Genomic DNA, 12580 nt, shown 5'->3' with positions numbered 1-12580 from the left:
TGCAATCTAGAAGTAATATTTTAGTCAATATAGGCGTAAGTTTACTACTTTATGCTATTTGTTTTTCCATTGAAAATATTTTCATAATTTTTGCCAATTTTTTTATTATTTGTGAAATACTGTAGATACAATGTCAGATAATTTATACTGTTTTATAGTAATACTGATTGTTAATCATCGAGATTTCTCATTAAGGTGCATCTCTAAATGCCTATGAATTGCCAGTTTACTATCTCCCTGACGTAATCTAACACAAAAGAATAATACCAATATGTGTCTTTTCTTCTTGATTGTACAGTTTCCTAATCAGATCACTATAAATATACAGTTAGTCTGTGAAAATATATGAACGGACATTTTATATTTTAGAAATTATTTCATATATTATTAATTGATTCTGATAATGACAGTGTTATACAACTCCCAAAATTTATTTATATATGTTGCTAGTCATCAAAATAAAATCATTCCTCATTTTTAGATTTTGTAATTGGTACCCCTATTTTTCCCTTCACCTCTGTCACCTTATCTAACCCATCTTTGCTCAAGGACAACTTAATTTTAAAAATGAATGTTTAAAAATTTTATAATGCATTTAGAAACTATATAATAAGTTTTAGTATATGACTCTAAGTGGTTGATAGAACCAATTTGAATATTTTAATGAGATACATGATCTGTGTTTTCAAAAATGTCACAGAATTACTCCCAAATTCCTTGCTACAATGCTGACGCTTTATATAGCCAAACAACCCAGCTCTTCAGTCTTTCTAAATGTCACTGGAAAATAGTTTTATATAAAACCAGTAATTTATCATTTGCAGTATACTGGATAGAAGGTCACCCTCTCTTTGCCTTCCCTTCAATGTCAGAAAGCTTGTTATTTTGTAAGAGAATATCTGACAACCAGTAGCCATTATGTTGCCAAGAAGTAGTCACATCCTGGAAGGACTAATTCCAGGGATGTTTCAGGAATACTACCAGGAGAATAAAACATGCCACACCATATTGTCCTCCAAAAGGTTAAATTAGCACATATGCCTCTTCTAATGATATTTATGTTTTTAACACCAGGATATTTCAACAGCTGTTTCTAATCATTTTTAATGTAATTACAGCTGTTACCTGCCCAACTCCTCCCCAGATTTCTAATGGAAGGTTGGAAGGAACAAATTTCGACTGGGGCTTTAGTATTAGCTACATCTGTTCTCCAGGCTATGAACTATCCTTTCCTGCTGTTTTGACCTGTGTAGGGAATGGTACCTGGAGTGGGGAAGTACCACAGTGCTTACGTAAGTATACTTTCCATACTTAAAATTACATGTTTTCACTCTCTTAGAGCTACTTTACTGTGATTACAGCTGTTACATAATTTTTTTCAGATTTTGCTAGGACAAATATGAGATTGTTAAGTCTTTCCCATGCATAATTAAAATTCAATTAAAATCAGCATTTACCAGTGTAGCTATTTTTTATGCAATCCAACCATTATGTTTCTTCTGCTCTTTTAGGCTAAACTGCTTTGTTTGCAAAACACACTATACATTTTACACATCTTATTTTTTTGGGTGATGTCCTCTACTCAGGTTTATGTTCCTTAAAGGCAGAGATTTTTGTTTTTGTTCACTGTTGTACCTCTGGTATGTAGTGCAATCCTTGGCAGGTATCAAACTTAGAATGCTATAGTAATTAAGACATTACAGCATTGGTGCAGGGATAGAAAGTAAACCAGTGTTAGAGAATAGAGAGCACAGAACCATTTATTGACACTTGATGTATTATAGAACAAATCAGTGGGGAAAGAATGGACATTTCAATTAATGCAATAATGCAATTCGTTTACACACGCACACACACACACACACACAATCTTTGTCTCACACCAAATAACAAATCAATGTCAAATCATTAGGGAATTAAATATAAAAGTTTTAAATATTACAACACTACCTAAATGACCTTGAAGTAATAAAGGATCTCTTAAAATGTGATGCAAAAGCTCCACCATTACTGAAAAAGTGGAAAAAATAAGCTACATTATTAATTTTAAATTTATCATTTCAAAAGGCCAATCATAAACCTGATAGTTTATTTGAAGAGCTTCCTATTAAGTGATTGCAAATACTAGGCATGCATACCACCATTTTGCTGGCCCATCAGATCATTCATTATCACATTTGCTACAGAGAGTATTACTAACCAGTTTTATTGAGCATGAGAGATAAAACTAATTTACTTCTGCAGTTGTAGTCTGTTAGACTTCAATTTATGCAGCATCTAAAGAAGCTCCTTCTAGGTAATATGATTTATTAGAGTGTGTTCCAAGCCTCAAGGCTGATGTCACACAAATTAACCCTTAAAATTCTGATGCTAAGGATCATCTTAAAACAGACCAATGTGTTCTGAATGAGACTAGATATTCTATAGCTACTTCAGAATAAATAGCGACAAGGGGATTTTACAGAGATGAGTTTATGGTAAAGTTTGTTTGATATGAATGAAAAAATCTCAATCAAGAAGTTTCTTGATATAATGTTTTATTTTTTGATCTATTAAAATGCAAATAATAATAAAATACTTACTATAGACATTTAAATTGTAATAAATATCCAAATATAATAAGGCTCACTTTGTCCCAGTTGCTTTACATATATTATTTTTAGTACATAGAACTCCTGGCTAAGTATGTTTAGTCATGACATTTTAATAGATAATGACACAGGCTCAGAGAGGTCAAATTGTAAGGACACTGGATAACTCTACCATCATTTAGGGGACCAGCTACATTATTGTGTGGCCTAGAGTCATATTACTAGTAAATGGCAGAGTATGAATTCCAGTTCAGAGAAGGTAGACCTAAGAGACAATTCTCTTATCCATTGAATAGCCAAATTCAATAATTTTAGGTATTTAACAAAGAAGAAAATCTTTTCTCGTTAAATCTGTTCAAACTATGCCTTTTTATCTTAAAGTTTATATCACTGTGAACTGAAGCCTTTTGAAAATAAACACTGTGTCTTAAGCCTCTAAACCTGACACCAGTAGGTTGTTTGGTTTAGTACATGAAAATCTAGAGATAGAAACAGATTGAATGATGGGGGGACTGGGAGGGGGGATTGAAGAGTTTATGTGGTTGCATCTCTCCTCCTTTCTTTTTTTCATTGAATAAAGATAAGATTCTGAGTTGAATGACTCAGCAGAAATATGCTAGAGAAACATTTCAGAAGTAAATTATAAAATAACTATGAGATAACTTAGTAAGAGAAATGATTGCTAAAGCCGAAATACCCATTGATAATGTTCACTGAGGAAATATCCATTGAATTTAAAATCTGCTAGAGATACGAAGACTAATAACACAAGCAGCCTGGCCTTTGGGGTTTGATATTATGTTGTTAGAAGTGCTTGGATGCCAAGTACCACTAAGGCTTACAATACCTAAGAAATGGTGAAAATTAAAACAAAACACAATAAATAAATATTTATTTTACATGTGTTACTATACTTTGTACATTTCCCCAGTTTATTTTATTTTAATATTTACTTTATGATTACTTTTCATCTTAACGGTTTTAAAAGAAAAAAATATTTCTAAAAAGAGGCTTAAAAGTCCAAGTTTCTCTTAGAGTTTTGAATTTCAGGGAAGGTCTTTGAACACTGAGTTTGAGACTAAGGTATTCTATAAATAAGGTATTCATTTATTCCAGGTTTCCTGGAGCAATTCTTGTTTATTCTGTTATCCTGGTAGGTGTCCGATTTGAAGCCATCTGATCTCATCCTCTCCTACACTTCTGCGTGCTTACTCTGCTCCAGTCTCACCGGCCTTACTCTTCCTCCAGCATGCTAGATTTGACCCAGCACAGGGCTTTGGCAATGCTGTTTCCTCTATCTGCAGTGTTCTCCCTTGCGATATCAACAAGGCTAAATGTTTTTTTTCCTCCAAATCTTTTCTCAGTGAGAGACACCCATGCTACCTTATTAAAATCCGCTACCACTACTCACCATCTAGCACATCCACACGTACAGTCCTGATCTCCTTCGCCCACACTATTTTTCCCCATGGGACTTATTATCTTCCCATATACTACCATTTTTACTTATTAATTATGTTTATTGTTTGTTTGCTTTCCTCAAAAAAGCATAAACTCCACAAGTGCAGGAACCTTAGTTTGTTTACTAATAAGTGCAAGCACCTAATATTACCTAGAATAGTGTCTGTTTTTTAGTACTTTAAAAATATATGTTGAATGGAATCATCTAATCAATTTGTTTAGAACTATTGTCAAGTTGATTTCTTCAGTGATTGTAGAACATTGAGATTCCTTGGCTTTGTATGGATCTGGATTCTGATGCCCTTCTTTTCTCTTTAAAAAACTAACCCCCTCCCCCCCCCCCCGCCAATATTTTGAAGAGGAAGACAACTGAATACTCGGATACTAGGATACGTGATCCGAGTGTTCAACAGAGCACGTATCATTGAAACAAATAACTATATCTTTTATATACATTAAAAAAATACATAGCAATCTGGAGAGTATATCCTAGACCATTATGGTTGTTTGTTTCTGATAGAGCTATCTGTGAATCACATGCCTTTTCAAGAATACACTCCAACTTTGTAGCCTATATGTACAAATATGTGGTTTGATTCTGGTCAATATAGAACAAAAGAATACCAAAAAGTCTACAATTGTTAAGGTGGTCTACTAGGTGGAAAGATATTTGGATCAGACTAATTTTTAAAAAATATTATGCTGAGTTGAATATTCAGCATTTATTCATGTAGACAAAAGCTAAACAAATTTTCATTGGGATAGAGTAACATGGATAGCATGTCACTTTAGTGCAGTATTTCAGTTATTTTCATCATTTTTCTGAACTGTTTACTCTGATGAATCTAAATCACTATATAATTGTCTTTCTTTTCACTTCCAGCGAAGTTTTGTGGTGACCCTGGTATACCTGCCCAAGGGAAAAGAGAAGGCAAAAGCTTTATATACCAGTCAGAGGTTTCATTCAGCTGCAATTCTCCTTTCATATTAGTGGGATCTAGCACCAGAATATGTCAAGCAGATGGCACTTGGAGTGGTTCATCACCTCACTGCATAGGTAATATTAATTAAAGATTGATAATGCTCAGTAATTTGGGAATTAATAGATAGTAGGAAGGTTTAATGGTTTTCTTTATCCTATAAACTATAGTTGGCTATATGTGAAAAACAAATGTAAAATACAGAAGCCATTGGAAGGCACTGAAAATTAATGTTGTTAAACATATATTACTTTTAGCGCATAAAACTTCTAGAATAAATGCTTAAAATAGTTTCCCTGTTTATCAGTAAAATGAAAAAGAAAAAAGCTTCCAGATTAATATCATGAAATATCAGTACTAACATTTGTATAGAGCTTTATAGTTAATAAAGCATATTTAAGTGAAATTAGACTTGCTTCAAAAATATTAAAAAGGTACTTTGATTTCAAAATGGCTCTAAGTACATTTCTGTAATCCTAAATTTTTTGTTTTGTTGTCATGTTTTTTATTGAAGTATAGTTGATGTACAAAATTGTGTAAGTTACAGGTGTTCAGTATAGTGATTCATAATTTTTAAAGGTTATACTCCATTTATAGTTATTATAAAATATTGGCTATGTGTCCTGTGTTGTACAGTATATCCTTATAGCTTATTGTATATATAGTAGTTTGGACTTCTTAATCCCCTACCCCTATTTTGCCCCTCCTTCCTTCCCTCTCTCCATTGGTAACCACTAGATTGTTCTCTATATCTGTGAGTCTGCTTATTTTTTGTTATATTCACTAGTTGTTGTATTTTATAGATTTCACATATAAGTGATATCATACAGTATTTGTCTTTCTCTGACTTATTTTGCTTAGCATAATACCCTCCAGGTCCATCCATGTTGCTGCAAATGGCAAAATTTCATTCCTTGCTATAGCTGAGTAGTATTCTATTCTCTCTCTCTCTATATATACCATATCTTCTTTATCCATTTATCTGTTAATGGACATTTAGGTTGCTTCCATATCTTGGAAATTGTAAATAACACTGCTATGAACATTGGGGTATATGTATCTTTTTGATTTAGTGTTTTAGTTTTTTGGGGGGGTATATACCCAGGAGTGGAATTACTGGGTCATAGGGCAGTTCTGTTTTTAGCTTTTGAGAAACCTTCATACTGTTTTTCACAGCAGCTGCACCAATTTACATTCCCACCAACAGTGTATGAGTGTTCCCTTTTCTCCTAAAATTAAATTCCACATTGAATAAACTAACCAAATAACCTGTCATACAAGCTAGCCAAATCAGAGACTACCAGCCCTACCATTTTTATGCCTGAATCTCCTACAGGTGTCAGTGAAAAATGCAAATAACTAAGTCCTGTTTCTGGAAAAATAATTATTTCTTGAAGGGAATATTACCCTACTTGATATTATAACTTAGTAAAGTCGTTGAGCAAATGTTTTATGTATGTGTTCCTCTTTCATATCCTTCATTTGCCCTTAACTTTTTATTCACAGAGTTAGTTGGATGTCAAGTGCTTTTATATTAGAAGGGTACAAAGTTCAAGAATTGCATAATTCATATAAACTGCAGTCTACCTGAATTTCCTGCTTTAAGATTAGCAGGCTTCTGTTCATGGAGATACGTTATTAGATTTTACTCTTTATTATTACCCAGGGCCCTTTCATTAAACCCTAGATGTCTTAAAATTATTTTATGTGGGAGAAATACACATTTAAATAAAACTGTAAATTTTAAAGGAATATCACGTTTTTAATCTTTATTTTAGAACCCACCCGTACCTCATGTGAAAACCCAGGAGTGCCACGTCATGGATCTCAAAACAGTACATTTGGATTTCAAGTGGGTACTTTTTTATCATTATTTTTTTCCAGTTTTATTGAGATACAATTGACATACATCACTGTATAAGTTTAAAGTGTACAGCACAATGGTTTGACATATATATTGTGAATGATTACTGCAGTAATTTTAGTTAGCAATCCAGAGAGTATGTCCTCCATTATCTCATATACATACAATAAAAAAAAGCAAAAAAGAAAAAAAATTCCTTGTGATAAGAATTATTAGGACCTACTCTCTTAACAACTTTCCTATATACAATACAGCAGTGTTAACTATACTCATCACTGTTGTATATTACATATCTAGTACTTACATATCTTATAACTAGAAGTTTACACCTTTTCACTACCTTCCTTCAATCCTGCCCCCTCCCCCCGCCACTGCTCTGGTAACCACAGATCTGATCTCTTTTTATGTGAGTTCGGGTTTTTGCTGTTGTTTTAGATTCCACATAGAAGTGAGATCATATTGTATTTGTCTTTCTGTTGTCTGAGTTATTTCATCAAATGGATACTTTAAATATTTCCATTTAATATAAGCTAGATCAAAAGGCTTTGGTTCATGTGCACAAATCCTGTGAATGCAAACAGAAAAAAAAGTCATGCTTATATCTGCATTCAAAAACACCTTTTAAAAAAGGTAACAGGAAACGAAAGAGTGGAAATAAAAAGAAATTAGAAGGAATATATGCTTCAAGATATAGCCTGACCATGAGGATAAAATAAAAATTGGAGAGAGCTGTGAGCATAGGAAAATCTGTAAGCAGTAGCTAGTATGTAAGAGAAATATTAAGTGAGGGAGTAAATGGGTAACCTCTACAGGAAGATATGGGGACAATGAGGAAGAGTGTAGATGAAAGTGATCCGGGTGACCTCGGCCTGCAGCGGCTTGAAGCAGGATTTCGGCTCCCCACCAGAGATGGAGGTCAGGCAGCGGCAGTGAGAGCGCGGAATCCTAGCCACCAGGCCACCAGGGACCAGTGGCCAGTGACAAGGCCCTGGCCTGTCAGCTATGAAGAAATGAATTTCCACATAAGACAGAAAGTAGTGAAGCAACTGAAGTGTTTATTAGGAGGAAAATGAGTACAGTATGTGTGGATAGACACACGGGCGGGCTCAGAGAGAGAGATCCGCATCCTCATGGCAGTTTGAATCAGTTTTATGGGGCATTTCTTCCGGGTTTCCTTTGACCAGTCATCTTGCTTTGCCTGGTTCTGAGTCCGTATTTGGTTTATCTCAGGGTCCTCCCCTGTGTGCGTGCGCATCTCTCAGCCAAGATGGATTCTAGTGAAGAGGGCTATGGGTAGTTGGCATCACTTACTATGGGGTGGCGCCCCCTCCCTTTTTGACCTCCAAGGAGCCTTTCTGCGCATGTGTAGTTGGGGAGGTCTCCTTGACTTCGAGAATGAGGAATATGTGGTCTCTTATCTTCTATCTGGGAAGGGCCCAGCCCCCTCCATCATCCTGCTTTTATGGAGTTTCTGCTATTATGGAGCTTCTGTCCGTAGGAGAGAACCTGTTCAGCCTGAGGCCCATCTATCTCCTGCCTCAAAAGAGGTTTAAAGAGAAACTTCTGAGACAAAGAGTTACCAAATATATAAAAATGTGGTTATTCAAGAAGGCAATAAGACTAAAAGACTTTTTTCTTATAATATGTATATAATACTAAAATAATTTTTAAACATTTTCATTGATGTGGGAAATTTCTGAAAAAATAATTTAACTGTAACCTATTATTATACAACACATAGTTGGATTGTAATATTAGAATTCTTTAACATGCCCAGTCACGGGTGGCTGACTTTCTTTTCTCTCTTATTCCAGTTTAGATTTTATGTAGAGATTCAGCAAGATTTTCATTACAGGGGCCTAAGGGGAGCCAAAGTGCATACCAATTCCAAAAGGAAATAGCCAGTTTACACACTACCCAATTGCCTTGTGTCGCAGGGTTTTCTAAATTGTGCTATTTTGTGTGGAATTCAGTGTGAACCCGAAGAACATTCATTTCTAAAGGAAGTACTCATAACAGGTGCCATATATTTGTTGCTAAAAATAGTTTCCATTTATCTACAGTTCAGGCACAGTATGAACATTGATTTGATAGCTTTTCCAATTCTTCCTGTTTGCCTCAGGCCTGTCTAGGCAATACAAAAGTGTGAAAAAGCATCTCGGTCTCTATTATGTTGGTGTTTTCAGAAAACTTTAGATTCATATCTCCATAAAATGTTTTATCAGTTGATCGAGATCTTGAAAAATGAACTAGCTAAACAGTATTAGACCTCATCATATAGACCAAGAAACTGAAACAGCACATGACTTGGCTTTGATCACAGAGCAAGTCAATGGCAGTATTTTTACAGAATACAGAATTTTGATGTCAGTGTCTGTACACTAAATCAGATGATTTTCTGAAGAATCTGAGTCCTTTTTAGGAAATACCCTTTGAGATAATGGAAATTGAAATAAATAAGATTGAGTTTAGAATAGTCATCCAATGAAATGAATAGAGTCATTCACTCTGAATTTTAAGAATTCTATTATAATCATTGAAAAATGTTATCACAAAGTTAAACTAACCCTGAATTCATACTATTCAGCTAATAAACATACATTAGATCATTATAGTCTATCTAGATAAATATGAATAGACTAGATTTCAGATGTAGTAAAACCTAATAAAATTGTATTATCTCTATTAATCTCTATTAAAACTACAAATGATATACTGAGTATGTTAAATTAGGGGTGTCAACTTTCATACATGGTTATGGCAGATATGTGCATATGTCTGTATATATACTTATTTTATATATTTATATATAAATTATGTTTGCTAAACCTGTATAGAGTCAACAGAATTTAAGAAGTTATGTAATTCTAACTAATATCAATTTATAGATGGATTCCAAATAAATATGGCCTTATATAACTAGAAAAGACTTCTCTACTGGTTGACCAAAAACTCTTGCTTACAAGTAAGAAAAATTATTTTGAGCTAGCTTAAACCTAAAGGCATTAAAAGCCATGTGTAGGTGTGTCCCAGGCCACAAGAGGAAGGATCTAGGTGAGACTCATCAAGCCTAGAATCTAGGAACTGGACAACAGTACTTAGTCTCTTACACTACTCTGTATTTATCTACTTCGTTTTCTTTGTCTGTAGATTGGCCATATGGCAAAGGGTGCATCATTTCTATTTACATCTCAGCCACATACGGCAAGTGATTAATTGTCGCAATCTCAGTTTCAAATATCCAGAGACAGAATGAAAATGTTCCAACTTTTGTATCTACCTCTGGTTTGATCTAGTGACCAGTAGTGAGTTAAATAAAATCATAGCTATAGTTAGCCCACTTCTGGGAGGGACAAGAGAAAGGAGAAAGTTATAAATTGCAGAGGCACTCTGCATTTCTTAATTTTCTCTTTAATGTGTTTATTTTGTTCACTCTCCTTTTCTATAAAGATTTATATAGTAGATTTTTGGACATTGATATAATTACTAAAATATAAGAATATATCACCTGTTGCTAGAGATGACAAAAACTCTAGTGTTTGAAAAAAGTACTCAAAGTTATTTCTCTTTTTATCTAAAATATTATAAACTGGAACAATTTTAGCTAAAAATATATTAGTAGTAAGGAGAGTAAGTATCAAAATGATTGATGCAACATCCAGATTAATTATGGAGGAAATGCCAAACACAAATATTTCACTAACTGCTGTATTACTCTAAATTGAGCTCTGGAGTTTGGAAGACACATTACACTGATTTAGGACTTGTTACGTAAAATTATTATAAATATAAAATATTTTTAATCTGATTTTAGATATTTAATTCCAAGGTATTAAACATAAGATATTTAACCCTACCAAAATAACGATTATGAAAAAACTCTGTCTTGACTACAGAGACTACAAAAGCATCCTTGATTGAGGGGTAGGGAGACAGAAATAACTAAAGACAACATGATCAACTATTTGTGACTGTTGACACCTTTCATTCTCTGGCTTCTGTTTCCAATAGCAAGTCTGGACCACCCAGTTTTATAGATACAGAACCCTGGGTACAACAGTAGCCATCTTGGCAACCACAGTTCACCCTACTATTTAATGTTTCATGAACAACCATATTACCTGAGTAGGTGGAGAACACTGAAGAAACCAAACAGCTTCTTAGCTACCTGACTTTAAAAGGAATGTCCTAGGTATTCTATCTAGGGAGTTATCTATTGTATCTGGCAAACTTGACAGTAATCAGTTACCTAGACAACCGTGCCCCGCATCTCTTTTAAGTCAACTCGGTGTTATGTCACACACCTTCTGCTAATGTTTAAAAAATTCATCTTGACATGCTCAGATGTGTCTGGCAATCACTAGTGTGCTGGGTGCCGAACCACTTCTCTGTAAATGTAGCATCCAAGTGACAACAGCAGCAGAGTAATGGACCTTGCACAAAGCTACAGCATGCCTGAAACAAGATTCCAACAAGTAATAATTAGCTTTTTTTCCTTTCACCACTGACAGTGCTTGTCTAACTAAAGAGCTTCCCAAAGCAGAGAGAGACGCCATGTAGAGAATCCAGACATCATTCAGAGTCAGCCCTGGCTGAAATGTGGTCTTATAATGGAAACACTTCTATTCTTAGAAGAAAAAAGGATTGGTTATAAAGTAATGCTAGAAGCAGTTAAAAAGATAAAGGCAAACCATACTGAATAACTTTGGGTTATTTTTAAAAGGGGTAAATATAGTTCTTAATAGGGGAAATAAATCTATCACAGAAAAAGTTTACAGCTAATATTTTTACAAAAATTTTACAGTACACTACAAGATGAAAACATCTTTCAAGGTGGAATGCTTTAGAGCAAAGGCTTGGCACAGTCCTAGACCCATGTAAGAGCAGCAATTACTCTTATGCCAATGTTATCTTTAGTGTAGTCAGTGAGAACCAGAATATTGATATTGTAATCAAAATGTCAGGATTAGCTGGAAGCAGTCTGGGAGAGCCCAAGATATTCAACACCATTCTACATTGACCATTTCTGCAAAATAATCTAAATGGACACCTACAAGCAGCTTCCTTGGGTATCCAGATACCAGGGTCAACCCTGTACCTCTGAAAAGAGGTTCATCTGATGACTCTTAACTACATATGTATTAGAATTTGTGTATGTGTATGTATAGCTCACATTTACATATGTAACGACATAGACTCTCTTCTAGAAACCCACATAAGCTGACAGTTGCTGAGCCTTTACAGCTTTTAAAATTTGAAGGTTGGGGATTAGAGAAATAAGAGAGGCTGCTCATTGACTATTGAAGTGATCAAAGATATAAATTAAGTACCATTTTAAAACTTTGTTCCTATTTATCAAATGGTTACTATCTACAGCTGTAGTACTTATTAACTTATTAAAACTCATGTTAAAAAAAAATCTAACTCATAAACGGTTAGCTAATACTAGACTAATAATACTAATACTAGACTAAGACTAATGCTAGAGTGTTCAAAAGCACTCTAAAAGACATTTTATTCATATTTTGGAGAAGAAAATATTTACATGTTTAATTAAGTTAGGCTACCTGTAAAGTACTGTGTGATATAATATCAATAAAGTACTTAAAATGGCACTTTAATGTTTTATTTAAAACCATATATCATGCACTTTTAAACTTCAGTCCAGTATTGAATATTGACTG

The 12580-nt window shown here is 34.1% G+C and overlaps 1 protein-coding gene across 3 annotated transcripts in view; it reads left to right on the top strand.

Moving 5' to 3' along the window:
• CSMD3 (CUB and Sushi multiple domains 3) overlaps positions 1-12580 on the top strand; it is a 1176048-nt gene that overhangs the window by 1131124 nt on the left and 32344 nt on the right. For all 3 annotated transcript variants that reach the window (XM_068525309.1, XM_068525308.1, XM_068525307.1), the window contains 3 exons: positions 1119-1292; positions 4936-5109; positions 6811-6884. In XM_068525309.1, coding sequence (XP_068381410.1) covers positions 1119-1292; positions 4936-5109; positions 6811-6884 — 422 coding nt within the window. The remainder of the gene's footprint in view (positions 1-1118; positions 1293-4935; positions 5110-6810; positions 6885-12580) is intronic.

The sequence above is a fragment of the Eschrichtius robustus genome, chromosome 17 (assembly GCF_028021215.1).
Source record: "Eschrichtius robustus isolate mEscRob2 chromosome 17, mEscRob2.pri, whole genome shotgun sequence".
In the NCBI taxonomy this organism is placed as follows: domain Eukaryota; kingdom Metazoa; phylum Chordata; class Mammalia; order Artiodactyla; family Eschrichtiidae; genus Eschrichtius; species Eschrichtius robustus.
The sequence above is the reverse complement of the archived record's forward strand: the minus strand, read 5'-3'. Positions and strand labels throughout refer to the sequence as shown.